This window comes from Cervus elaphus, chromosome 5 (genome assembly GCF_910594005.1).
Source record: "Cervus elaphus chromosome 5, mCerEla1.1, whole genome shotgun sequence".
NCBI lineage: Eukaryota > Metazoa > Chordata > Mammalia > Artiodactyla > Cervidae > Cervus > Cervus elaphus.
The window spans coordinates 7,893,716-7,920,750 of NC_057819.1; the positions used below are offsets into that span (position 1 = coordinate 7,893,716).

The window sequence follows — 27,035 nt, forward strand, 5'->3', positions numbered from 1 at the left end:
ACCCACTCCGGTATTCTGGCCTGGAGAATTCCATGGACTGTATAGTGCATGGGGTTGCAAAGAGTCAGACACGACTGAGCGACTTTCACTTTACTTTTACTTTTTTTACTTTAAGTGGCAAAGGCAACGAATGACAAAGCCTGGAAACAATTAGCACATGTTCTCAGTCGTGTCCGACTCTTTGCGACCCCATGGACTGTAGCCTGCCAGGCTCCTGTCTCTATGGGATCTCCTAGGCAAGAATAGGAACGCGTTGCTGTTTCCTCCTCTGGGGGATCTTCCCGACCCAGGGATAGAACCTGTGTCTCCTGCATTGCAGGCAGAATACAACAAACATCATCTGCAAAAACGACCTCCAATACTTGGCTGACAAATCACTGCAGATCCTCCTGTAGGGACCTGTGTGTCAGGGAGATGGTTAGGGAGGAGCCAGTGTTAGAGTCCAAAGATGGTCACAGCAGCTACAACTTAGCTACATTGGCAACAGCAGGGATTTAGTTCAAGTATTAAGTGCTAAGGGCTTCCCAGGTGGCTCAGTGGTAAAGAATCTGCCTGCCAAGCAGGAGATGTGGGTTCAATCCCTGGATTGGGGATATTCCCTAAAGAAGGAAAGGGCAACCCACTCCAGTATTCTTGCTTGGGAAATCCCATGGACAGAGGGTTGGGCTGTAACGGGCCAGGCTTCAGTCCACGGGGTTGGCACAGAAGAGTCAGACATGACTTAGCAGCTTGACAACAACAACAATTAAGTGCCAAGGACATAAGTTCCTGGAGTTTCAAGTGCACGTCATTTGGTAAAGTCACCTGGCAGGTTAGTCGGTGAGTGGCTGAGAGGCAGGATCAGGTGCGCCCGAGGGCGGGCAGAGCAGCCCCGCAACCCCTCCCACTGACGCTCAGAGCATTGCTTAACCTCACCAGGTGCGACTCAGAGCCGGCTGCACTTGGGCCCGGATGCAGGTGGCGCCGGAAGAGGCGGGGCAGCAGGCTTGAAATTGAAATTGGGGCGGGCCCTGCTGCGGGGGCGGTGGGGTGCATCTCTCGGGGCAGCCAGGCCGGTCCTCTCTCCAGTCCCGCCTCTGCTTGGTGACTGCTTTGGGGGCGCAGGGCTGTGTCCGGGGGAGGGATAACTCTTTTGGAAAGGAGGTCTGCACCTTTAACCCCGCAGAAATCGGTGTTCAGACACCGTGGGGCTGGAGGAGAAGGACCCGAGGGCACAGAACTGTGGGCGCATCACACACAGATCTTCCTAATCCCAGAGGAGGAAAGAGGGAAGGTGAGCTGTGTGGGCCAAGTCCAGAGGACCAAGACCAGAGACAGGTGGGTGGCGTTGCAGTTTAAGGGTGTGTGTGTGTGTGTGTGTGTGTGTGAGCTGCTTAAGGGTGTGTGTGTGTGTGTGTGTGTGAGCGTGAGCTGCTTAAGGGTGTGTGTGTGTGGGTGTGTGTGTGTGTGTGTGTATGTGTGTGTGAGCTGCTTAAGGGGGTGTGTGTGTGGGTGTGTCTGTGTGAGCTGCTTAAGGGTGTGTGTGTGTGTGTATGGGAGCTGCATAAGGGTGTGTGGGGGGGTGTGTGTGTGTGTGGACTAGCAGTTTGTGGGTGTGTGTGTGATAGCAATATAAGGGTAGGTGTGTGTGTGTGTATTAAAGTCTAGGGGACATTTGGGCTCCTCACTGTGCTATGGGGATGCCTCGTAGGTAAGAACTCAGGACACACCCAACTAATACCAGCAAGCGCTTTGACCATAGTGCCTTGTGAATGCACATGAGGAAAAGAATCACAATCAACAATCTTCTTAAACTCCCACGGGTCTCTTCCTAGGTCCCCCGTCTTTTATTACAGGACACTCCTCTGACTAATTTGGCGGCAGTCCCTTTCGTTAGTGTGGGGACTAAAAAAAATTCCCAGGCAACAGTGCAGAGATGTCTAACATAACTGTGTTCTTTAAGGGCCTCCCCTCTTCAGGGCCATCGGATTCAGGACAGTAATGACCGGCAGGGCCAGAGTTCATGCCCGAGGCAGACGGCGGGACACACCACCCTTGGAGCCGGCTCAGCCCGAGGCGGCGAGGGGACCCCCAACGCCTCGAGTGCCCGGAACCGGCCCTCCACTGAGCTTCGCTGAGTTAGTGAAACGAGGCACAGCGGTGAGCTCCCTCACGTTGTTCCCTTTATGCAAAAGATGCTGCCTTTCCAGAGAAGAGGGAGGTTGGTGGCTCAGCTGGAATAGCTACTCTCCGGCTATGGAGTGTTCTCCTGCTGAGACTACGTCTGGGCTGCCCGTGTGGTAGGTTTTGTCTCCACCGCTTGCTTCCCTTTCTCCTGTGGGTCTTCACAGATGCACACAGGCTTTCTTCCAAACCTGAGTGGATGGAGAGGCACCCAGATCCCTTGGCCTCAGCCAGTGACTCCTCTTTGGGGAGTGACCTCAAAGAGGGTGATTTTATTCAAGCGTGTGAACAGACTGAGTTGGACAGAATTTCCCATTTTGTTTAAAACTCGGTATCCCTGCTGTCTCCAGGCATTTCGGTCTTCTCTTATCCCCTATCCTCTTTGTGTGCTGAGGAGGGGTGGGTGGGTCTGGCTTTTACAACCTCTGACTGATCCTGGTGCTGGCCCAGCAGTCCCATGACCCCAGCGGTCCCATTCTTTCTCCTCCAGGGCTGTTGACCCCCTGTCCTCTCCCCCTGCTGCCTGCTCTACCCTCCTCTGGCTCCTCCTCCGTCTTCACTTTCAGCATCCGACATCAGCTTCTATGTCACTGAGACAAATACGGCACCCAAGCAGAACTCTGGTGCTGTCTTCACTGAATCTCCACTTCCTGGCCTTGGCCCCTCACCCGAGACCCCAGGGCACTGGCTCTGCTCCTGCCTGAGGTCCCTGAGCCAACTCTCCATCTCCTGAATCTCTCTTGCGGTTCTCCTTTCTCATCTCCCGGGTCCTAGGTCATTCCCATCTGCCTACAGCCAGCTGGGCTGACTTCCACCAACAAGAATCCTCTCCTGGATTCCGCTTTCCCCACAGTTAACTTTCCTTCTCTTTGCTTCTCATCAAAGAAGTCTGGTGTCTACTCTGAACGCCAGCCCTTATTTCCGTCTTGTCCATTCACTCCAGTCAGGGGTCTCCCCCATCCCTCTGCTGAAAAGGCTCCGTTCAGGCTTCCCCAGTATCCTCCACTTGGTCAGTCCTCCGCGGCCCTTGCCTATCGCTTATACTTGGAACCATCGAGCCCTCTTCTCTCCTTGCTCATCTCCTTGTGTGATGGTCCCGTCACCACACACCCTTGGCTTTCTGCTGATTTCACTGGCCACTGCTGTAAGCTTCCCTTGGCTGGGTTCTCCTCCTGTGCTGTTGAAATGCCCAGGGCCTAATCCTTGGGCCTCTTCTCCTTGGTCCATGAGCTCACACCCTTGGTCATCTTATCGGTATCATGGCTGTAAGTGTGATCTGGTAAGTGGACAGGTTCCCCTGTTTATATCTCCAGCCAGACCCCTCTCCTGCACAGAGGAACATCCCCATGGATGTCTCACGTTCCTGATTTGCCCTCCCAGACAATTCTGAACTACTTCACTTGATGAAATCCCCTTCTTACAGTTGTTTAGGCCGAAACCTTCGGATTTATCCTCTTTTGACCTCAGACCCTTCGCAGAAACTTCACAGAAGTACTTCCGTCTCCCCTGACTTGCAGAAAACAATCCAGTCTTTGATCATTTCTCACCCTCTCTGTTACTACCCTCTGGGCCGAACCACCAGCGTCCCTGGCTAGACCCCACGAACGGCCTCCTAACTCACCTTGCTTTTGCCCTGGCCTCACCCTCAGTCTGTTCCCAGCATCGAACCAGACTGCCTTGGGTTCACGTTCAGCCCACAGCCTGTAAGGGCTCCTGTTTTCTCAGAGTCGGAGGTGAACCCCTTTAGCTGGCCACCCTTCCACTACCCCTCTGAGTCCTCCTGCGTCTCCCTCCCTTGTTCGTCTCACTCTCCCTTGAGCTTTTCTTCCTTAGGAGCTTTGCCGTTTCTTCTACCTGAGGTTTGTGTGATTTGTTAACTCGCCACCTCTGAGTCTTTGTTGCAGTGTCAACTTCTCACTGAGGTTCTGTCCCCCACGAGTCAAGACCACCAGCCTCCTTCACACCCCACCTTTCCAGCATTTTTCATACTTGGCTTCCTCCTATTTTTTTTTTCATTTCCCCAGCAATTATCATATTCATGCTATGTAAGTTAATTGTTGATTTATTTTCTGTCATTGGGATATAAGCTTTTCAAGGAAGTTCCCTTGCCTTCTGCCCTGATACATGCATTATGGCACATGGCAGGCATATGATAACTTGGGGATGATAGTTGAACATATGGATAACATTACTCTATCTCCCAAAACCATGCAGGCTCAGCAACCTCGTCAGATCCAGCCTAGACTCCAGTCACTGACGGGAATTAGACACGTGGCCGGGGCTGGGCCACCAGCAGGAGCAGAAGCGGTGTCTCAGCCTTCAGGTGAAAGGAGGGAGGAAGAAAGATTCCGTGAGGGGCAGAGAATGCTTAATACATGGCAGTGTTAGTCACTCTGTCGTGTCCGACTCTTTGTGACCCCATGGACTGTAACCCACCAGGCTCCTGTGTCCATGGGATTCTCCAGGCAAGAATATTAGAGTGGGTTGGCATTTCCTTCTCCAGGGGATCTTCCTGACCCAGGGATTGAACCTGGGTCTCCTGCATTGGCAGGTGGATTCTTTACCACTGTGCCACCAGAGAAGCCCTCTTTTCTGATGACCCGTTGCTAAATAATGTTTGGTGCCTTTGCTGTCTTTTCTACCTCAAAAACCCTTAATAGCTGGGGTGTAATATTGTCATTTCTAGTTACATTCCCCTTTTTGTGTAAATTAACAACTGTCATGCTTGTTTGTACGCTGAAGAACTTCAACCGGCGTCTGGATCACAGGGATCCTTGCTGAGGAAGAAGAGGGATGTTGGTAGAGATTATCAAGACTTTGTGGTAAATACTCGGCAGAATTTGGTCCACGTTAGAGAGTCGACAAAAGGTATGCTGGCCATTAACAATACAATTTTATGGAGTTGTTTAAATATCTGTGATGCTTTATACCATCACTTTAAGTGGAGGTACCCTCTCACATTCTTACATTTTTATAATAGCTTTCACTTTTGCAGAAATTAAGACTGACTTTAGAGTCCTAGAGATACTCATTTTCCTCTCTTCCTTTTATAGACACTAAGATAGAATGACCCAGTTCTTTGGTTGTGCTGAGACATACTGATTAATAAACTGCACCCTCCCCCCAAAATAAATCATTATTATATACAGTGGCTCCCCTCTCCCAACCCCCAGCTTTTGGGACATTTGTGCTGCAGAGGTTTTCTTTTGATATTTCTGTTAAATATAGAAATATATCTGTTAAGTACCTGTATTTAAATACCTCTGTTAAATACCTGTCTCCTTGAACTTCCTAAATGTGGGTTTGCATAAGGACTCACCTAAGCTCATGTGAGGGGATTCTGGATGCCAGGCGTATATAACTGCTTATGTCGTTTGCTGACCACCTCCCTTGTTGGATCTGACTCTGGCTCTCAGTACCATGGTGTCCAGATCATCTGTTTGGGGTCTGATCAGCCAGACTATCTCATGACTGACACGTGGTTCCATTTTCCCAGGCACGCAAGGTAGCCCGGTAATGCTATTTTCGAATCATGTCCGACTCAAGTCTTGCTCTCAGAAGCATTTATACAAGTACAACGTCATCTACACACCAGACATAGAGGATGGACGCAAACGGGAAGCTTTACTCTCTGAACTTGAAAAGTTACTGGGAAATCGTTGTATATACGATGGAAAGTCTTTGCTGTTACCTCACTCGCTAGGGGAAATGGTTAAGTAGTATTCTACATCTTCCTACATTCTTTCTACATTCTTCTACTACATCTGTAGTAGTATTCTACATTGTTCTTCTCTCCCATTTTTCACTCTGGAGTAGCCAAAGTCTCACCATTCCTGGGCAACAGTTTGTGGAGAAATCCTCAACACTCCTTGCCCACAGGACTTGTAACTGACCCACGTACCATGTTTAATTTTCACTGACAGTATCTAGTGTTTCATCTCACTGCCTTAACTGAATTTATTTGACATAAAGGTAAAATATAACCTTTACCTTTTTTGATGGCACAATATGTTTCAAATGCTGATGCTGAAGTTGAATAATGGCAACCCACTCCAGCATTCTTTCCTGGGAAACCCCATCGACTGAGGAGCCCTAGAGGGCTAGAGTCCATGGGGTCGCAAAAGAGTCAGATAAAACTGAGCAACTAAACAGCAAAAACAACAATTTTAAAAATTCCCTGTTCCCTCCTTTTCTCTCTCCCTCTCTCTCTCTTTTTTAAACAGGAGGGAAAAAAAAAACACATTAGGAGAAGGACTTACTGTTTTATCCTATAAACTTCTACGGTAGAGGGTCAAGTAATTCATAGAAACTTGCTTAAATGAAAGTTGGACTTGCACATGTAATTCTGGCTCTTCGCTTTGGTCTTGCCCATCCCATTTTTTGCCTGCGTCTGCCTTTCTGTGGGAGAGACTGCTCCTTGCACTTGTGCCGTGCTGGGCAGCCAAGTGACAATTTGATCTGTCACACGGTGGAGCTTAGTTTCCTTGGAAGAACTAAGGGATTTTTTTTTTTTTCTTCCTCTCAGAAAAAGGAAGTGGTCAGCAAGTTGAAAAATGAACCTGTGACGATAACCTTCGAGCTCTCCAGAGAACTCCAGAGCACTTCTCCAGACTGCCTCCGCTATTACAACATCCTCTTTAGAAAGTATGTAAGATGGTTTCCTTCGGATTCAGTTGACCCACACTGTGTCAGTGATGCCGAACACAGCCGCGTGCTTCCAGTGTTCTGTGTTCTTGACAGGTCCCACGTTCTGAAAGGGTGGAGGATCTTCTGAGATGAAAGGACACTGGGGCTTTCGCTAGGCACGTGCAAATTCCATGGGTTTCTCCAGTATTCCACTTCCTGCCCACCTCTGCCTTCCCTGTCGGGAACCTGTCTAGGAGAAGTAATAGACATCAGCTATGCATACCCATGCTTATTCCTTTCTAGAGCAAATATACTTGTTGTCTGTTCTAGACTCACGGTAATGAACAAATAGTCAAAATTAAAACTTGGAACACATCGACTGCAAAAGATGTTTCGATTCATTTCTAGGAACGAAGGACATACATACTGATGGCCTTTCCATGTAATACTGTCTTATATTATTAAAGAGAAAATTTGAGGTTAAATTAACTTCAGTATTAACCTCAATAATGTATTAATAATTTACTTGTCATTAATAGTCATTATCAGGCATTTTATGTTGTTAGTATAAAGAAAACCACTGACAGATCATCTCCCTCTCTAATGCATTCTTATGTGTGTTAACAAATGCTTACTAATATTCACTGCACTTTCAACAAAACCTGTTCTTCAATTTCTAGAATGTTAGAGAAGATGGATTTGAACCAAATTGGTCGCAACTATTACAATAAAAATAAGAAGACTGAGTTCAATGAGTATAGGTATGTATGAAGTGGTCTATGAAGTGTGAAGTCTCACATTCTATAGACATAATCATAGAAACCTTTGAGAAAGTTGCTCATCTGCACTGGTGTATGATTTACAAGTGATCTTTTAAATACTCTCCAATGACTGTGAACAACTAAGTTACAACTGAATTTATAATTTGAACTTAAAAATTTATTTACCCTAAAAATTCCTAGCATGATAAGCATAAACTTTTAAGATGGTCAGTTATTGTATAAACCTTAGGAAATCAATCATCTGAATCTTGGATAATTTCTCTGAAATTATAGTCAATCCAACACTTGCCTCTATGTACATCTATTACTTATTGGTATATGTGTATATAATTTACATATTATATATCATATATAGTCTCACATGAGTATATACAATAGTTTAAGCCTGCAAGTGGTAAATAAACATGATTTAACAAAGATGTGTTACTTCTAACTAGCACATCTGGTAAAAATCTCTATTTGAAGGTCCTTCAAAAAGTCAGTGATTATTACAAATAACTAACAGTACCCACTTTGGACAGTGGGTTTAGGGCCCCTACCACTTGGCTTTAGGTCCAGAGCCGGGATCTTGACGCCCACACCTAACTTGTTTGCAGGTTGGAAATATGGCCTGGCTATGTTACTTCTATTCTTCCGTATGAAATCGGTCTTACTCTCTGTGCTGATGTGAGCCATAAACTGCTCCGAATGGAAACTGCTTATGATTTAATATCACACACTCGTGAAAAAGCCAGAGGAGAAGATGCCAAAGAGAAAATTCTTAGAGAATTAGTTGGGTCGTCTGTTCTTACAAAGTAAGTCTGCTTTTTGAAAACCTATGCGCTCACTTTTACTTTTTTTCATTAGAGATGTTCCTTGGATTTTAAAATGATTAAGTGTTGACATTCAGAAGCAGAAATAGCATGAAAATGGTAAGAATCATTAGATACTTTTTCTCGCTGACTTATACAGCACAGAAGTATGTGTCAGTTGTAAACTCAGCAGTCCTTGTATGTCCTACTGCAAATTTGGTCGTTGGCTCTGAACCCTTATTGCACATGAGGGTATGTGTGCTGCTTCCAAATTTATTTTCCTTTCTCTTTGTCTATAGCTATTTTTTAAAAATTTGTGCTTAATTATAATCTAGCCAATTTCCACTTGAAGGAAGTTTTTATTTTTAATCTCCCTCTACACTAGAAATCTTAAATTGATAAGAGGACATTTTGACTGCTGCTAAGTCACTTCAGTCGTGTCTGACTCTGTGCGACCCCATAGACGGCAGCCCACCAGGCTCCCCCATCCCTGGGATTCTCCAGGCAAGAACACTGGAGTGGTTTGCCATTTCCTTCTCCAGTGCATGAAAGTGAAAAGTGAAAGTGAAGTCGCTCAGTCATGTCCGACTCTTAGCGACCCCATGGACTGCAGCCTACCAGGCTGCTCCCTCCATGGGATTTTCAAGGCAAGAGTACTGGAGTGGGTGACATTTTGACTAAGTGAGTTTAAATCCAATCTTAAGAAGACCAGAGTTGGAAGACTTGCACTTCCTAATTTCAAACCGTATTATGAAGCTACAGTAATGAAGACAGTGTGATGCTGGTGTAAGGATAGACATAAAAATCAGTGAAATAGAATGGGGAATTCATGCGTTTAGCCCTCACTATTAAAGTCAGTTGACTTTTTGACAAGGGTATGGGGACAGTTAAGTCAAGGAAAGAATAGTCTTTTCAACAACTATTGCTGGGATAGCTGTATATTTACCTGCCCCTTCATCATAGGATATACAACATTAATTCAAATTTACTAAAAAATTAACTCAAAATAGACCTAAATAAAATTTTTAGAAGAAAACATGAGTAAATTACTTGACTTTGAGTTATGTAAAAACCTTATTAGAAAAGTCACCAAAAGCACAAGTGATGCCAAAAGAAACAAATTGGACTTAACCAAATACAAAATGTTCTTTTAAGAACACTGTCATAAAGGTGAATAGACAACTGGCAGAATGAGGGAAATATTTGCAAATCTCATGTAGTAAATAATTTGTGTGTAGCTGCATAAAGAATATTTGCAACTCAATAATTGAGAGAAACTTGACTTTACAAAAAGGGCAAAGAGTCTGAACAGACACTTCTCCACCTAGAAATACAAATAGCCAATAAGCACATGAAAAGATGCTCAATATCATTAGCTACCAGGGAAATGCAAATTCAAACGGCAATGAAATGCCACTTCCTATCTAACTAGGTTAGCTAAAATTGAAAAAGGAAGATGTTAACAAGTGTTGGCAAGGATGTGGAAGAATTGGAACCAGCCATCATACACTTGGTGTGGCCTCGCTGAGGAGCCTATTTCCTCAATGTGTTAAATTCAGCATTACCATGTGACCCAGCAATTCCACTCTACATACCCAAGAGAAATAAAACCATGTCCACCAAAATGGGTATATGATTATCTACCACACCACTATTCACAATAGATTGAGTGTAAACAACCCAAATGTTATGTTGGGTTCATAAACCCAAATGTTTATCCTGGTAAATGGATAAACACAAATGTGGTATATCTATACAATGGTATATTATTTGTCAGTAAAAAGGAAGGAAGTAGCAATACATGCTACAGTGTGACTGAACCCTGAAGAAACCCAGTCAGGGAAGATGCATATTATATAATTCAATTTATATGACATGTGATGAGTAACCACACATGGGGCAGTAAGTAACCTAGTGGTGGTTTAAGGGCTGGGTGGAAAGGAGTGACTTCTAGTTAAGTATAGTTAAGCTTAACTATACTTAATTACAAGCTTAACCATATACATATAAGCTCATAGTTAAGGTGCTGCTTCTTTGGGTGATGAAAATATTCTAAAATTGCGTTAATGGCTGCATGACTCTGTGAATATACTAAAAACCACTGGATTGCACACTTACAGGGGTGAATTGCATGTTATGTGGATTAATCTTAACAAAGCTGATATATCCTACAATTAAGAGTAGGATTTTAAACCACTTCCTTTTTACATGGTTCGATGCACCAAAGTCAGGAATAATACCATATATTCCACGATTATTCTGCAGGTATAACAACAGAACCTACAGAGTGGATGATATTATTTGGGAGATGTCTCCCAGCTCTACATTTACCAAATCAGATGGCAGTGAAATCTCCTTTGTAGACTACTACAAAGAGGTATGAAATTTTCTTTAAACACATTCGTCTTAAAAAATTTTCCTATTATATAGTTAAGTATATGTCTCAAGTCTCATTTAGATATACATACGTATATATTTGCATATATTCTCCCTTTGGGTCATTGAAGCTTGACTTATGTCAATTATCCATGTGTCCCAGTGCCTTGTGTATAGGGTAAAGTCACATAATTAGAATGGCTCCAAGATGGCCCTCCCTGTCAGGCTTAGATGTAGCTACGGTAGTTTTAAACATAGAGATGGGTTGTTAGGTAGAAAACAAAATATGGTAGAACTTCAGAAATGAGAACATTACAGAGGAGCTTCAGCCCTACAGAAGTTGGTTCAAAAAGAATGACCAGCTACAATCTGAAACGATGCCTGTTATGTGTTAAATCTAATTCATGGATTCCTCTATTTTTAATTTGAGTGCTCACAAAGACATAAACTCAGGCCAGTTGGTGAGGTTGGTTTTCTAGCTTTGGCTCATAAAAGAAAGATAATTAAAGGAATGGTAGATATATGTGACAAATGGAAAGAACTTATAAATGGATGATTTTTTAAAAGTTATAAATTGACACTTAAAAAAGCCTGTATTATATTGGGACCCAAAGCTACGTGGAATTTGTAGTACATAGCCCTCTGACATCCCTTCAAGGGGTGGTTATTATGACATCTTCCTTTGTGTTTCACACTTACTGCTTGTTCATTTCAATCCCTAAAGCATTTAGTGAATGCCTATTGTTTATCTTGGGTATACATTAGTAAGACAATTGAGTTCTCAGCTCTCAAGGGACTTGCATTCGCATGGCAGACAGAGAGGTGATAAAAGAAGAAAACTATTCTAGTAGTTACAGGGGACATGGAGACAATTAAAACTGGGTGGTGTTATGGACAGTGTCTGGTGGCTACTGGGTTTGCATATTCTTCAAAAGCTTCTCGGAGAAGCTGATACCTAATGTCAGCAAGGAGCAAGCTGGGTGTGGATGAGGGAGAAGAGATGGTATAAAGACACTGTCTTCAGGATGGGCATGGTGTATCCAGAGCCCAAACAAGGGTGGAGTGTTCTCGAGAGAAATTGGATGTTACCATCCAATCATCTTATGCAGATATTTGTAAGACGTCTCATCTAATGTACAGAGAATGGGCTGCATGGGGGTAAAAATTGAGGAAGGGAAGCCCATGAGAAGGTTATTAAATCAGTTGACTTAAATGGTGGTTGGTCTGCAGTAGGGTGGGAGAAGTAGGTGAAAATGGAGAGGACACAGTGAAGGCTTGGATGTACTAAGTGATGGAAAGGGGTGACTGAAATGTAACCCTTTGGCTTTATCTGAGGAAGTGAGTGGAGGGAGGCATTATTTCCTGAACTGGGGGAATCTGTGGGAGGAGCTGGCTTGGGGACTGCTCTGGGATGAGACAGGCACTGATAGAGTTGCACGCTGAAATATCAGAGAGCTGACTTTAAAAGGTTTACTTCTGACTTGAAGACTTCTGGCTCTCAAAGGCTCGGAGATCCCATCTGTTACCATTTTGTGGCTCTACTGTCTTAACAAGCGGACTCCAAGGTCGTGACGTTAGAAGAGAGGAAGAGGCAGCTTACTGGCTCTTAGGTCCCTTAGGCTGAAAGCTGTAGGCTGACGCCCTACTTCCAGTCATACGTGTTAAAATCCAGTCCTATAGCCTGCACCTAACTCAGTGAACAGTTCTCTTCCATGTACAGATGTGGTGAGTTCAGTATCATTTCTCTGCCAAAGTGGGTCAGTTAAAGCATGCTCTCTGGGCCTGTCGATGAGTCTGGAGTCACAGGGTGTACAGCCTGGAGTTTTCGTTTTGGGAACAAGCTCCTTTTGAAGTTCCCAGAAGCTTAAATGCCAGTGAGTGAAAGTCAAAGTCTCTCGATCGTGTCTGACTCTTTGTGACCCCATGGACTATACAGTCTATGGAATTCTCCAGGCCAGAATACTGGAGTGGGTAGCCTTTCCCTTCTCCAGGGGATCTTCCTGACCCAGGGATCAAATCCAGGTCACCTGCATTGCAGGCAGATTCTTTACCAGCTGAGCCACAGGAAAGCCCAAGAATACTGGAGTGGGTAGCCTATCCCTTCTCCGGCAGATCTTCCTGAGACCCAGGAATTGAACCGGGGGTCTCCTGCACTGCAGGTAGATTCTTTACCAACTGAGCTATCAGGGAAGCCTTTAAATGCCAAATGATACCACAATTCATGTGGCTAACTTATTATTGACAAGGACCTTGCTAACAAGTAGCTTAAGAACAAAATCTATGAAGAATCTCCACTTTGGGTTGGGAGTACAGACAACCTGTTGTACAACAATTTGCTGCCTTAGGGATAGGAACTTCTGTATGTGAAATCTTAGAAGATGCCTTTCCTTACTGGAAGCAGGTCTAAGGATTTAGGACAAATAAACAAGGAGGAATGCTGGGAATAGATGTATAACTGCCCCTCTAAAATGTGGCCAGGGTTTTTTTTGTTCCCTATTAGTAATGGGAATCCTCTTGAAAGTTCTCAATATGTTTTAGAAAGTTTCAAGCATTACTGTGGTGAGAAATACATATTCTGAGAGTCTCTCACCTATCTACATCTATATTAAAAAGAGTAGCACAATGATTCCATTATGTTTGGTGGGTGTCCTACTCTCCTTGGCCATCTATGTTTATCAGTGATCCCTGGGACATCAAATCAAGAGAACATTTAGAATATTTTTGGTGCTTTCTTGAACTTGGTGTTCCTTTAGACTTGAGACGGTATTCTCGGGGAAACTCTGGAGTTGCCTAAAGGAAGTAAGCCCCTTGTCGTGTATGATGGGTAACGCGGGATGGCTCTGGAGACATTGCCTCTGGAGGGGAATCGGGCCTCATCTCGAGTTGATTTGGAGTACACGGAGCCCTTTCATGTTGCTGCGGGGACCTCAGGGTCCCTCTAGACTTGTGACAGTGTTCTTGGGGTCTCTCTGGAGTTCCATCAAGGAAGTCAAGGCTCCTTTCGTGTTTGATGGGGAACACGGACTTACTCTGCATGTATTGCAGGGGAATCGGGCCTCATCTCGCGGCGAGGGGAAAGTCTCATTGTTTTTCTGGAGTTGGCGGTGGGAACCTGGGTTATTTTCTCGAGTTAAGGCGGGGATGGCCCTTCAAAACCTGTGTTTGTTCAGGACTCCTGTCTAGTTGCGAGGACACCTTGGGATTCTCCTCGAGGCTTGGCAGGACAATAGGCCCACACCTCTGGGCCTCCAATTGTGATCCGAAAATATACCTTTGCACCTATTTATGTGACGTTACTAGTCATGCCAGTGTTTGTTCTTCTGTTCAACAGCGGTATGGTACAGTGGTCACTACCTTAAATCAGCCACTTTTGATCACCAAAGGCAAATGGAAAAAGAGCCGACAGGACACATCTCATCAGCCTATCATGCTGGTTCCTGAGCTATGCCACCTGACAGGTACTGCGGATTTATCCCATCTTCATAAAAGACACCCCCTTCTTTAAAGTCACCAATATTACTTTATAGGCTTTTTCATAAGATTCCACATGACCCAGACCTGTGTTCTCTCTGACTTCCTCCTTCTTCTGGACACAACAGTTAAGTCTCCTCTAATACAAATCTATTCTTACTGATTCAGCATGTTATCTTTCAGATTTTTTTTTTTTTTTAAAGGCTTAACGGATGACATGCGTAAAGACTACAGAATGATGAGAGACTTGTCTACCCACACGAGGATGGATCCAGATAGAAGGCAGCATAAACTGCTGACATTTATGGATGCTTTAAGAAAGTAAGTGCTTGGGAATTCCATGGTGATCCAGTGGTTTGGACTCTGCTTTCACTGTTGAGGACATGGGTTCAATCCCTGGTTGATGAACTAAGATCCCACAAGCCATGCAGAGTAAGTGCTACTTTTCTGTCTGGGAGTATGAAGTGAAGACCTGTGTGGATCACTTGGCATCTCAGATTTCTTCAATTAAAAAGTGATGATTGGGAAGAAAATTATATTTGGGAGGAGATTGGGGAGGGAAGGGCAAGTCTATTTTTTTCTGTCATTGCTGTGTTAGAGGAGGCCTAGAGAGGGTAAGACTGAAATAGATTCTAAGTGCCCGCACAAATGTGAGAACAAAGACAAGATTGTTTCAGAGTTTAGGGAGTTTATTGGTAGCATCTTGACACAAAGGACAAGCAATGAGGAACTTCAGATGAGAGAAATACTGGCTTGTATTTTGCTCATGGATAATTGTCCTTGCTTATTTTCTGGGGTTTGGTCATGTGGAAATATCTTTTCTTTCAGAAATAATACTGTGCAGAAGGAGCTTCGAGACTGGAATTTGGAACTCGAAGGGGGGTTTTTGTCCTTTTCTGGAAGAACCCTGCAAGATGTAAGAATTCACCAAGGAAGAAGGATGGTAAGAGCTTCAGAATTAGCATGTCAGAGTTGGGTCAAATTAGTAACAACCCAAAGTGGGACTAACTTGATTGTGTCACTAACTCTTTTCAGACTACCTGTCCTTTCTCTATGAGAGGACAAGTCAGCATTCAATAAAAATGCATGTAACATGCTTGGCATATAGTAAACTCATATGTATTATATATTATATCTTTGTTATTAATATTATTGTGTACATTCTCTTGTAGCAAAATAATCTTCCAAATGTATCCTTAAGAGTCACAATATCCTTAAAAGTCAAATATCTAAAATCAAAATAACCCAGAATAACCCATGGTAAAACTCCAGTGTTACTAACCTATACCTTAAGGAAAAATAGCTAATACATTAGATCAGCTGCTAAAGTCTACAATGGACAAAGATTTCAAGATTGCTTTTTTAAGTTAATGTTTAATACTCCCAGTATTCTCATCTCAATTGTTTGTGATTTCATAGATCCATACACTTAAATTTTTTTTATTTGGCTGTACGGGATCTTAGTTGCAGCATGAAAAATCTAGTTCCCTGACCTGGGATCAAACCCGAGCCCCTGGCATTGGGAGCACAGAGCCTTGACCACTGGACCACCAGGGAAGTCCCAATCCATGTAGTTTGAATATTTGTCTCATGCAGTATTGTGTTACCTGTTATCCTTCAGCATTTTGAATAAGCATCATAATGACAGCAGAAAGCAAGTGGCTTATTGATTTCTTGATTTGAATGGACCTTTGTTTAGAATATAATGTTTTGGAGCTTTCAAGGATCAAATAATGAGTGAGAATTTCACGTTTAAAACTTGAACTCTGTCCAAGTTCTTATAACTCTGTATCTTGTGGGGATGGGGGAAGTGGGAGGGGGTTACTTTTTTAGAAAACATGTTTGAAAACAGACCAGATTTTATATTAGTTACAATAAACTTATTCTTAAAGTATTTTTAAAAATCCTATCATGACTGAAGTTTAAAATGGTAATGTTTCAATAGGAAACATTACAGCATTTACAATGGAAAGGATCTTAGATGATGTCAGTTTTTCTTTTTTAATGAATTTTATACCATGGCTTGGAATTCTCTTCCAGTTTGACAACCATAAAGCAGACTGGTCAAAAAACACAAGGGAGGTACCATTACTTAGAGCAATGTCACTGGATCATTGGCTAATAGTCTATACTAAGGGAAATTATGAAACAGCCCTGACCTTGCAGCAGAATCTACAGAAAGTGACACCCAAAATGGGCATAACTGTTAGAAATGCAAAACTGTAAGTAGAGCAGAAATTATTTTTTATTTCAAAACTGGTTGCTGGCAATCTGAAAGTGGAAGGACTTTTGAAATTGTAGGACTCTTGTCATGTTATCCAAACTCTGAAATGTGTGTGAGCAAAAAAATAAAGTCTGCTCCAGCCTGCATGTATTAAATCAGACTCGTGGGATCTGTAGATTTCTGGCTATTGGGCTTCATCTTGAAGACATGAGAATTAGCAAGTGGATGGGGTGGAGGGGGGAAGATGGTAAAAACTAGTTTCCAGTCTTATTTCCAAAAACTGAACTTTGTTTTGTCTTAAAAACTTTCAGCTGAAATGCTCATCTTGTTTTAATGTGTCATTGGCTGTGTAAAATGTTGTTACATGTTTCACTGTTCATTATTTTTGAAATATGAAATACTTATTTTCTAGGCTCGAAGCAGCTGATACAGTCCAATCTTACATAAGAACCTTGGAAAAACACGCTTCACAAAAAACACAGATGGTAAGTGTCTATGTGATGTGCACCCCCTCCTTAGTGAGCTGCATTTGCATGTATTAATATCTTTGAATTGAGATGTTGCCATTGGTTTCCCAAATCAGTCAAAAAATAGAAATTTACCTCTGTAATGTAGCTCAGTACAGACTTTGGGGTTTTAGCTACTACCTAATATCACTGTGTTATGCTCATTCTTTCAGGCTTGAGGACTTAGAATTAATTTTTAAGTCTCAAACTGAAAAACACCATAAAAATATTGAGTAATATGGATTATGATAGTCACAGGTGTACTATTTCTCTCTCCAGCTGTAACCTGCAAAGTCTATGATCTGGTCTCTTCCAGTAAGTGTCCTTTCTTTTGTCTGGTATTTCTCTTGGGACTTTTCCTTTTCCCCATCCAGTGTCTTAGACCAAGCTGTCAATAAGTGTGGTACCTAAATTACTAAAGTTACTTTTTTTCCTTCCTTCTCTGGGTGCTTTGTTCAAACTCATCTCACATTCTTCATCATCCAAAATGCTCTTAAAAGGAACCTTTTGTTTCTTGATCACAAAACCAGGATATTCCTCCTCTTGTCTTATCCATAGAGCCTAGACTTCTCTCTCCTTTCAGCTTCTACCCGAGAACCTTTTAGGCTACGCTGAATGCTACCTTCTGTGAGTCACCATGCTAAGGGTAAAGAATGTACCTGCTAATGCAGGAGATGTAAGAGGCTCAGGTTCGATCCCTGGATTGGGAAGATCCCCTTGAGTAGGAAATGGCAACCCACTTCAGTATTCTTGCCTGGAGAACCACTGTGGACAGAGCTACATTCCATAGGGTCACAAAGAGTCGGACACAACTGAAGCGGCTTAGCACACCTGCGTGATGGCTACTTTCTGCGAGCCATTCTCATACTCAAATGAAATGTCTTACTTTTGAAATCCTGTTCTTAAGTCTTGTGTGCTTGCTTCCTGTCACTGTGATTAATTAACTCCATGCTTAATTCTTCTCCGGTGCTGTAGCCTTAAATGCTTAGCTAGGGCAGGGAAGCCTCTGGTGGGACTCAGCAAAGACTCACATGTTAGAATGGCTTTGAAGAGGCCATGGTGGTGGGTCTGCATCCCAACTCATGACATGACTTTGTCCACTGAGCATCTGCCTGGAAAGGGAAAGACTGCCTTTCTAATTGTGGGGATGTCTTTTAAGAAAGCTTATCTGTATCTTGAATGGGAACATGTCCTGCTTTTACCCATTTATCCTGGCTTTGCTTTTTGGAGCAATATCGCTTATTCAAGGTGCCCCTTAAATATTTTAAGGTATTTTTTTGTTTCAGATGGTGGGGAGAGCATGCCTATAATCTTATACACTCCAAACAACTGGAATGACTGATGAAACAGCAACTGGAAATTATGTGCAAAATATCTTTATGCATAAATGGAAGTCTCCCTAGACCCAGCACAGAGGGGAATTCATGTGTATAAGCAGGGGTGAAGCCACGTGACTCACAAATTTCAAAGTCTGTGTGGCATTGGGTGGGTGGGGGGCCAGAACCAGTCTGTGTAAAGTAACCCACTGAATGTGATGGGAAGATATCAAGCCATATATTTATATCTAAAATTAAATGTTAACTTCTCAAATATTAAAGTAAATTAGTGGTAATACTAGAAGAGTTCATAAGTACTCACATAGTTTGGGAATATTTTCCTCATGGCAGACAAAAAGATTATAGATCACTATTTTAAATAGGTCATGATGAGGAAGCATAAGTGTTTGAATAATAAATAATTTAATTCCTATAAACGTGTGAGTTGGAGGAGTAAGGCAGAAATACAGGAAATAAAAGCGCATTTAACCTATAGATTTTTTTAAACTAGGAAGGAGAAGAAATCTACTACTGAGTTAATAATTTAAGGCAAAAAGAATAAAGTAATCAGCTTATATTAATACATAATACTACCTATTCCTCAAAATCCAGTATTGGCAGTAAAAATGCCAACTGTGAACACAGTCCCCGTTGTTTTAAATAGAGGATCTTTTATAATTTTTCTGTTTTAAAAATGAGTACACATCAATCCAGTGCAAAACCTCCACTATTTTCATGAGATTTTAAAAACTTTTTGCTTTTCATATTTTCAGACTTATAGGAAGAGTTGCAAAGACAGTCCAACCCTCTCTACAACCATCATTCAGGTTTCCCAGTCAGTATGTTCTATCACATTTCTATAAACATTCTTCTCCCCTCTCTACACCTACCTGTGTGTGCGTGCTAAGTCACTTCAATCGTGTGCGACTCTTTGTGACCCCATGGGCTGTAGCCCACCAGGCTCCTCCGTCCATGGGGATTCTCCAGGCAAGAAAACAGGAGTGGGTTGCCGTGCCTTCCTCCAGGGGATCTTCCCTACCTGGGGATCAAACCTGCATCTCCAAAGTCTCCTGCACTGGCAGGCAGGCTCTTTACCAGTAGCGCCACCTGGGAAGCCCTCTATTATCTACCGACATATAACCATTCTTTCCTTCTCATTATATATGTAATATGTGTGTGTATGTACACATGTGTTGTTATTCACAGCAGCTACAGGTGTGTGTATGGGTTTCCCAGGTGGCTCAGTGGTAAAGAATCACCTGCCAGTGCAGGAGGTGAAGAAGACATGGATTCAGTCCCTGGGTGGGGAAGAACCCCTGGAGGAGGAAATGGCAACCCACTCCAGTATTCTTGCCTGGGAAATCCCATGGACAAAGGAGCCTGGTGGGCTATAGTCAGTCCATGGGGTTGCCAAGAGTTGGACACAACTGAGTGGATAAGCACACAGGCACACAGAAGTGTGTATATATGTGTTTTTCCTCAGCCATTTACCTGATCTACACACCTAATTCGAATTCCACCAATTGTCCCCTTTTATGGCAAAATAAATTCCTTTGTTCATCCAGGGTCCCCTGAGGCATCTGGCAGGCTTTTTAAAATTTTTTTAGTCTTCTTTTAATCTGGGAAGTATCTTTAATCTGTCTTTGGGTCTTACGGCCTTGATATTTTATATTTTTCCTAAAAATGAACTGGTGTGGAGAATTATAGTATGGTGAATATTTCTCTTGATCCACACAGGAAATGGATTTAATAAAATCCCATACCCTTTCATGGGCCCTGTGGCTCAGCTGGTAAAGAATCTGCCTGCAATGTGGGAGACCTGGATTCGATCCCTGGGTTGGGAAGATCCCCTGGAAAAGGGAAAGGCTACCCACTCCAGTATTCTGGCCTGGAGAACTGGACAATACAGTCCATGGGGTTGCAAAGAGTCAGACATGACTGAGCCACTTTCACTTCACCCTTTCATGTAAAAAGAAAAACTTGCTAAATCTACAATGAGAAAAGAATTGCCCTAATCTGATAATGTCTGCCAAAAACTTCTATAAGTATCATTATGTTAAAAAGAATATATTGATGATTTTTTCCCATTAGTCAGAACAAGTTAAGCAGGAACCTCTCTTCCTAACTGCTTAGTATCCTACTAGAGGTCCTGGCGAGAGTTTGGAATCTTGTAAATCAGGCAATTTCTATAACAACTCCCCAAATTTGTTTGCTGGTATTGGGGGGAGGGTAAAATGGGGATAATAGTATTTCTATGTAGACCGTTGAGATAACTAACCAAATCAAGTAAAATGCTTGGTGAGTGCCCCACACATAGTGATCATCCCTTGATGGTGACCGTCCTGATGATGGTATAGTTCAGTCCATGTTCTTAACCCACTATGTCGACTTCATGATAAACTCCTGGAAATCAAATGACCAGCATCAAAGGGTTTTGCAGGTTTAAGGGACTGGTGCGTATTTCCAAATAATATCTCACAGCCTGTCTCTTCCATACATTCACACTCACAATTGTTGAATGTAGTGTGATTCTAGACCCTTCGTGCTCATGGACTCAGGTGTCTGTTTAAACAGACCCTACTTTGTCAGTGCTCCGCCTACATAGCTTCCTCAACACAGCATCCGTTTCTCACATCATCGTGTTCTTGCATCTTGGGGAGTTTCATGTTTGCTTCCTTTCAAGGTCCTTTGCCTGCTTCCCACTGACAACAAGGAAATTTACGATGGCATAAAAAGATATCTGTGCATCAATTACCCAATTCCAAGCCAGTGCGTGTTGAAACGGACCTTGGACAGACCTAAGACGCCAGTGACCATAGCTACAAAAATTGCTCTGCAGATGAACTGCAAGCTTGGAGGTGCCCTCTGGAAGGTGGACATAGGAGTACGTGGGGATTCTGTTGGCTTCTCTTGCTTTCATCTGTCTGTGGCAGAATTTGTTAAGGTCCTATTTAAATTGTAAATTTGCTTTGTGTTCTGTTCTAACTCAATCTCCTACCCTGTTTAAAACTTAAGCTGCAGAATGCAATGTTCATCGGTATCGATTGTTTCCACGATATTGAACGTCGACGGAAGTCAGTCGCGGGATTTGTAGCAAGCATCGATCCAGACCTGACGCGGTGAGTTAATCTTTGGGAGTGTTTAATGGGGAGGCCAGATGAGAGAGGTGGCCCTCATGCACATTGCTGGCAAGATCCAGGGACAGATTCTTAGCGATGTGCTCTCCTGACCTTCTGGCAAAGTTAGGCTCCCAGGACATTCTGTATGGAAGCTTCTGGCCATTCTCTATTGCTGTCTAACCACTGTGACAAATGTGACCACTTAAAGACAATGCCCACATGACCACGGGCAGTCCTGTGGGTCAGATGGTGGTCATGGCAGGGCTCCTGGGGTCTTACAAGCATTTGCTACGTGTAAATCCTGAGAAGGCAGTGAAAATGTAGAGCCAGAATGCCTCACCCCATCCACTGAGTGCAAATTCAGATGACGAGGCAAACATAGGTCATGACCATTTATCAGGTCATCCCAAGACTCTGAAGTGAACAAAAACGCAGTAAGGGGATAGATACTCAAGACAAATAAGTGATTGTCCTTGATACGCTGAGAAATGGTCACAGTACCTATTGCTGTTTTGAAGAAAACTGTTCCCTCCAAGCAGATTCATATGGATGAAGGGCTGTTTAATCGATTTGTATGGATGACTCCTGATCTAGGAGGAGGAGTCTCCAGAAAAACCCAGGGTTTGTACCTAGTGAAATTCCCCAGGAGTCACAACAGTAGGAGCCAAGTGTAATCAAAGCATGTATAATTTGTAGCTAATGTTAATGGCTGTTTCCATTCTATCTTACTATTTGTGTGTATTCAAAATTTTACAAAATGCCTAAGATACGAGAAGAGACCAATACTTGGATCACTGCAGGGGCATAAACGCGTGGATCTTTAGTTGGATCCTTAGCTACTGACAGTGAATTTTGGCGGGGCGGGGGGGATGGTGTAGATTAACTTCATCATTTTGATTCTGAATTAATCTTGTTTTCCAAGCTAATGGTTTATTTTTCTCCAAACAGGTGGTTCTCTCAGTGTATCATCCAGCAGTCGGGGCAGGAGCTTGTCAAGGGGCTGACAACCTGCTTGTATAGTCAGTGTCTGGTGGAGGTTGGAGGGCCTGAGTCTATACTGGTGGAGATTTTTGTGCCCATCGCCCGCCCCCCGCCCCCCCCCAGCACAGGGACATGTGGCAATGATGTGGGGGACAGAGGTGCTATTGGCATCTAGTCTAGTGGATAGAGGTTTGGGGAGGCTGTCAAATGTCTTACCAAGCATGGGACAGCAACACTCTGCCTCTGACCAACACAAAGAACTATCTGGCTCAAAATGTCCATACTCTTGTTGAGTCTGGACTAGATGGAGGACTTTAGCAGTGTCCTGAAAGCCACCATATTGACAGAAGAATCCAGAAGTTGTCAGAAATAGTGGCCACTTTGTTCTAAAAGTTATGGTTCAATTTATGTGTTTCTGACTTCCTTTCAGCTGCCCTGAAGCTCTGGTATGAACAAAATTCATCTCTGCCACATTCTATCATTGTGTATCGAGATGGAGTGGGAGACGGACAGCTTCAAGCTCTCATAGATCAAGAAGTAAAACAGATGGAGTCCTACTTAGAAAAAGCTTACAGAGGACAAAAGTAGGTATATACATTATAAACAGCAGATTTTATAAGTCTTGCATTTTAGGTTGGGGGGCAGGAGGCGGGGAGGAGTATCTGTAACTATTGTGGTGTGTAAATTGGAGAGCTGGATACAGCAGCCTTCAGTGGGTGGCTGGGGAGAAAACATACCTTTCCCCAGAAGCCCTGAAGTAGCAGGTTGTGTCCCCACATGGGAACCCATGAATCTTTCTCTTTATCTAACCTCCTGCCAAACCTTGATGGAGGAGGGCTTGTTAACCTCTGATATTTTTAGCATCCATGAATACAGCCTGGCAGTAGTTTGCACTTATCCAGCTTCTCGATCCTGGAGTTCTGTACATCCCAGGGCTGGGGATTTCTCACAGTTCCCTTCTCTGGCCTCATCTGCTTGTCAGTGAGGCCTGGTGCCCAGCATAGGCAGTACAAATAATTCTGACCTCGGGAGGAGAGGACCCTTCCCCTAGGATCTGAATGGCTATGAGTCGAAACCTTCTCCTATACTGCCTGCATCAGGCTCGTGGAGCTAAGACAGTAAAACTGGGGGAGCGGGGGCGGGGGGCAGAAAGCCGCCTGCCATCTGCAGACTCCCTTTAATGGCTCCTAAGTGTGGGCTGTTTCTGACATTCTGAATGCTTCTGAGATAACACAGAGCAAGTAGTGACAAGTGATCATAATCTTTTAAGGGTCAGACTAACTTTCATTGTGGTGAAGAAACGAATAAATACCAGATTTTTTATTGGAAAGGATGGAGGGAGACTTAACAATCCATCTCCAGGAACAGTTATTGACCTAAAGGTGACTAGGACAGAATGGTAAGCCACCTTTCTTTATTTTAAAGGTTCCCTTTTATTTAAATAGTAAGAATTTTTCAAGGTTTGAATGATTTCGATGAGAAAGGAAGAATTGACCTAAAGAAGGTTAAAAATGATTTGTGTTTTATATGGTAACTTTTTCTGTCTTCATTTTGTTTCTCAGAATTTAAAAAAACAGACAAATATATCGATCATTCTAAGATGACCCAGGTGTTAGGTAGAAATGCTAGAACTTCTGGTTAACTTTGAACTTCTCAAGAAATTATGCAAATAAGAAAGTTATGCAAAACACACAGCAAGAAATAAATAGGACATTCATACCACTAGAGAGGGAGAAACGAACACAATTTGAAAAAAGGCAGAAACACCGATTCTTCTAGTAGAAGGCAAGAAAGGACTGAAGAAAACAAAGCCAGCGAAAAATAGGATAAACATGAAGCATAACATAAAATGATATAAACATTCAACACTGACAGTAAATTGGTTAACCTTACCACTTACATAATTTAGGGTGTTTGAATCTATTCTGGTGACTTGAAAGACAGATACTTCTATTTTTCCCTGAATCACATTACCTGTGACCACGTCTAATGTGCTGTTTTGAAGCTTGCTGCCTCTGGGCATCAGTACATATGCTTTTGAGTTTAAATCCCACGACTGTTATTAATCATGCCAATGATTTCACTGTCTCTTGTAGATGTGCTTTAGCAAACCATTGCTCAACAGTTAGTCGGGCTTCTAAATATAAAGGAAAGTTGGTAGAATGGACTTCTATAAATTAATGTTACTTCAGAGACTAGGTTTGCTCCATCATTTTTCTTCTAAAATAAGCGTGAGACCGACATGTTCTATAATTCTAGGTACGATTTTTTCATTGTGAGTCAGTCTGTGCGGGAAGGGACTGGTACTGTCACTCCCACTCATTATAACGTCATCCACGACACGCTTTACTTGAGCCCGGATGCAGTACAGGGTCTCACTTACAAACTCTGCCACATGTACTACAATTTTCCGGTAAGTTTTTTTTTTTTCCTTCAGTTTGGTAGTGTGTATCTGTCAACCTCAGACTCCTAATTTATCCCTCTCCCCTGCCCTTTCTCCTTTGGTAGGCATGGATTTGTTTTCTGTGTCTATGAGTCCATTTCTGCTGGGTAAATAAGTTAATCTGCACCCTGGTTTTTAGATTCTACACATAAACGGTACAGTGTAATATTTGTCTCTGACTTACTTCAGGTAGCATGGTAATCTCTAGATTCATCCATGCTCCCACAAATGGCGTCATTTCATTCTTTATGGCTGAGTAAGTATGCTCTCAGAGAAACATACCCATGACTTTGTCCATTCATCTGTTGATGTACACTTAGGCTGCTTCTGTGTCTTGACTATTATAAATAGTGTTGCTGGGGTGCATGCATGTTTCTGAGTTAAAGCTTTCTTCTTTTCTGGATTATGCACCCAGGGGTGGGATTGCTGGATCATGTGGTAACTCTATTTTCGGTTTTAAGGAACCTCCATACAGTTTTCCACAGTGGCTGTGGTATTTTTTGATACTGATTTTCCTTCACATCTGTGAAACTGTACAAAATTGAATCTACTTTTTGAAACTTGGATATCTATAAAAAATTGAAACTTAGGGGAAGTAAACATAAAGGTTAAAAAAAAATGTTTTTTCTTTCTCCTAAAGGGTATCATCCGAGTTCCTGCTCCTTGCCATTATGCCCATAAGCTGGCTTACTTGGTGGGCCAGAGTCTTCAGCAACAACCACACGAATCTCTGTCAAAATACCTCTTTTACCTTTAACCTACAGAAGAAAGCACAATGGGATGCTGAAAAACATAATTTGTACATTTATCTTCTCATTTTGCATCTGTACATCTGAAATATTTTTTCCAGATGCATGATCAGAATTTAAAACCATTCTTGACATGGATGACATTCAGAGATTTTAAGCTATTTTCAACACAATAACTAACTTAAACATGAGGTTTCTCTTCTCCAGGTGGGAGAACTGACAATGAAGGTTTTTTTTTTTTTGACAATGAAGGTTTTTGACTCACAATTTAACCTCTCAAATGTGTTAGGAAGACTTTATGATTCAATGTGCCTGAATCCTCTCCTCCAAGTAAAGCTGCTATAACTGTAAAGGTTGGGAATTAGTCACATGGAGAATATGTCTATGAACAAGTAAATTCTACTTGGAAAAATCATACCTACTTTATTTTTGAAACAACCTTTTCCTTAAGGACAGCGAAGATTTAACAGTGGCAAAATTAAATGGAAATTTGTGTTTAATATTTTATAAGGAAGAAATAACCTACATGTGAAATAGTTTATCCTTTGTACACATGTAATAATCAATTTTTTTCTGGTGGAGCTGTAGTAAGGATTTGAAAGTTGGCAGCTCAGGAACATAATATTTTGTCATTTTTCCACAAAGAAAGTAAAAAAGGGCTTTGTTAGCATTTGTTTAATTCATTCTCTTGTGCATGTTCTAAATGTGACATTATGTGATAGCTGTACCATCATCAGAAGATAAGCTATTTCAAGTTGTCATGTTTTTCCTGAAAGCAGAAATTTTTTCTCTCTCCACTTAAACCTACCTTTAAATATACTTAAGAGACAGCATGTGAAACTTTTATTTTCCTATACTCCTAAATGGAGTGGTATTTTTTTTTTTTTTTTTTGTGGTGGGGTGGTTAGGGAGAATAGACAGGCTTCGAATATATCCAAAATGATATGCTTAAAAATAATATAATTGCTTTGATTATAGGTTAACCATTTAGGTTTGAGCCTGTCTTATAAGAAAATGAAAACAAGTTATTTAAATATACTGCAGTCCAGGTAATGTCCTACCTAGCTATATTGCCAATAATGATAAATGTAGGATATGGTCTCCATGATTAAAGATAACATATTCTCTTCTAAAGCTAGAATTTGATTTATGATAATACATGTATGATAGCAGGTTTCGAGAGATCTACAGAAATCACTTGGAACAAATTCAAAGTAGTAAGAACTTTATGAATGTTTTCTATAAATGCAATACAAATATCATTTATTTGTAACACTGTAATTTCTAGACTTATAAATTTAAAATGTGACTCAATAAAGGTATTCATGTTAAAAATCATTGAACTCAGTCTTATTATTAAAAACATATGCTGGTCTTAGGCTTCTTAATCTACTTATTAGAAAAAAAGTGGTTGCTTTTCTAAGATTAATAGAAATATTGTGACCAGGACACTATCTGATTTCATTAGCCTACTAGTCCTTTATAAAA

General features: G+C 42.2%; 1 protein-coding gene across 1 annotated transcript; it reads left to right on the plus strand.

Annotated features, from left to right (window-relative positions):
- Positions 1 to 1,052: 1,052 nt before the first annotated feature.
- Positions 1,053 to 26,788, plus strand: PIWIL3 (piwi like RNA-mediated gene silencing 3). Its single transcript, XM_043900826.1, has 21 exons — positions 1,053 to 1,317; positions 1,943 to 2,139; positions 4,378 to 4,486; positions 4,906 to 5,031; positions 5,660 to 5,874; positions 6,689 to 6,807; positions 7,470 to 7,550; positions 8,168 to 8,365; positions 10,628 to 10,739; positions 14,070 to 14,196; positions 14,413 to 14,530; positions 15,038 to 15,152; positions 16,250 to 16,431; positions 16,846 to 16,918; positions 20,939 to 21,139; positions 21,271 to 21,374; positions 22,323 to 22,393; positions 22,786 to 22,939; positions 23,626 to 23,754; positions 24,615 to 24,768; positions 25,439 to 26,788. The coding sequence occupies exons 2-21, from the start codon at positions 1,981 to 1,983 to the stop codon at positions 25,553 to 25,555; spliced, it is 2,664 nt and encodes an 887-aa protein (XP_043756761.1). The 5' UTR covers positions 1,053 to 1,317; positions 1,943 to 1,980; the 3' UTR covers positions 25,556 to 26,788.
- Positions 26,789 to 27,035: the final 247 nt, after the last annotated feature.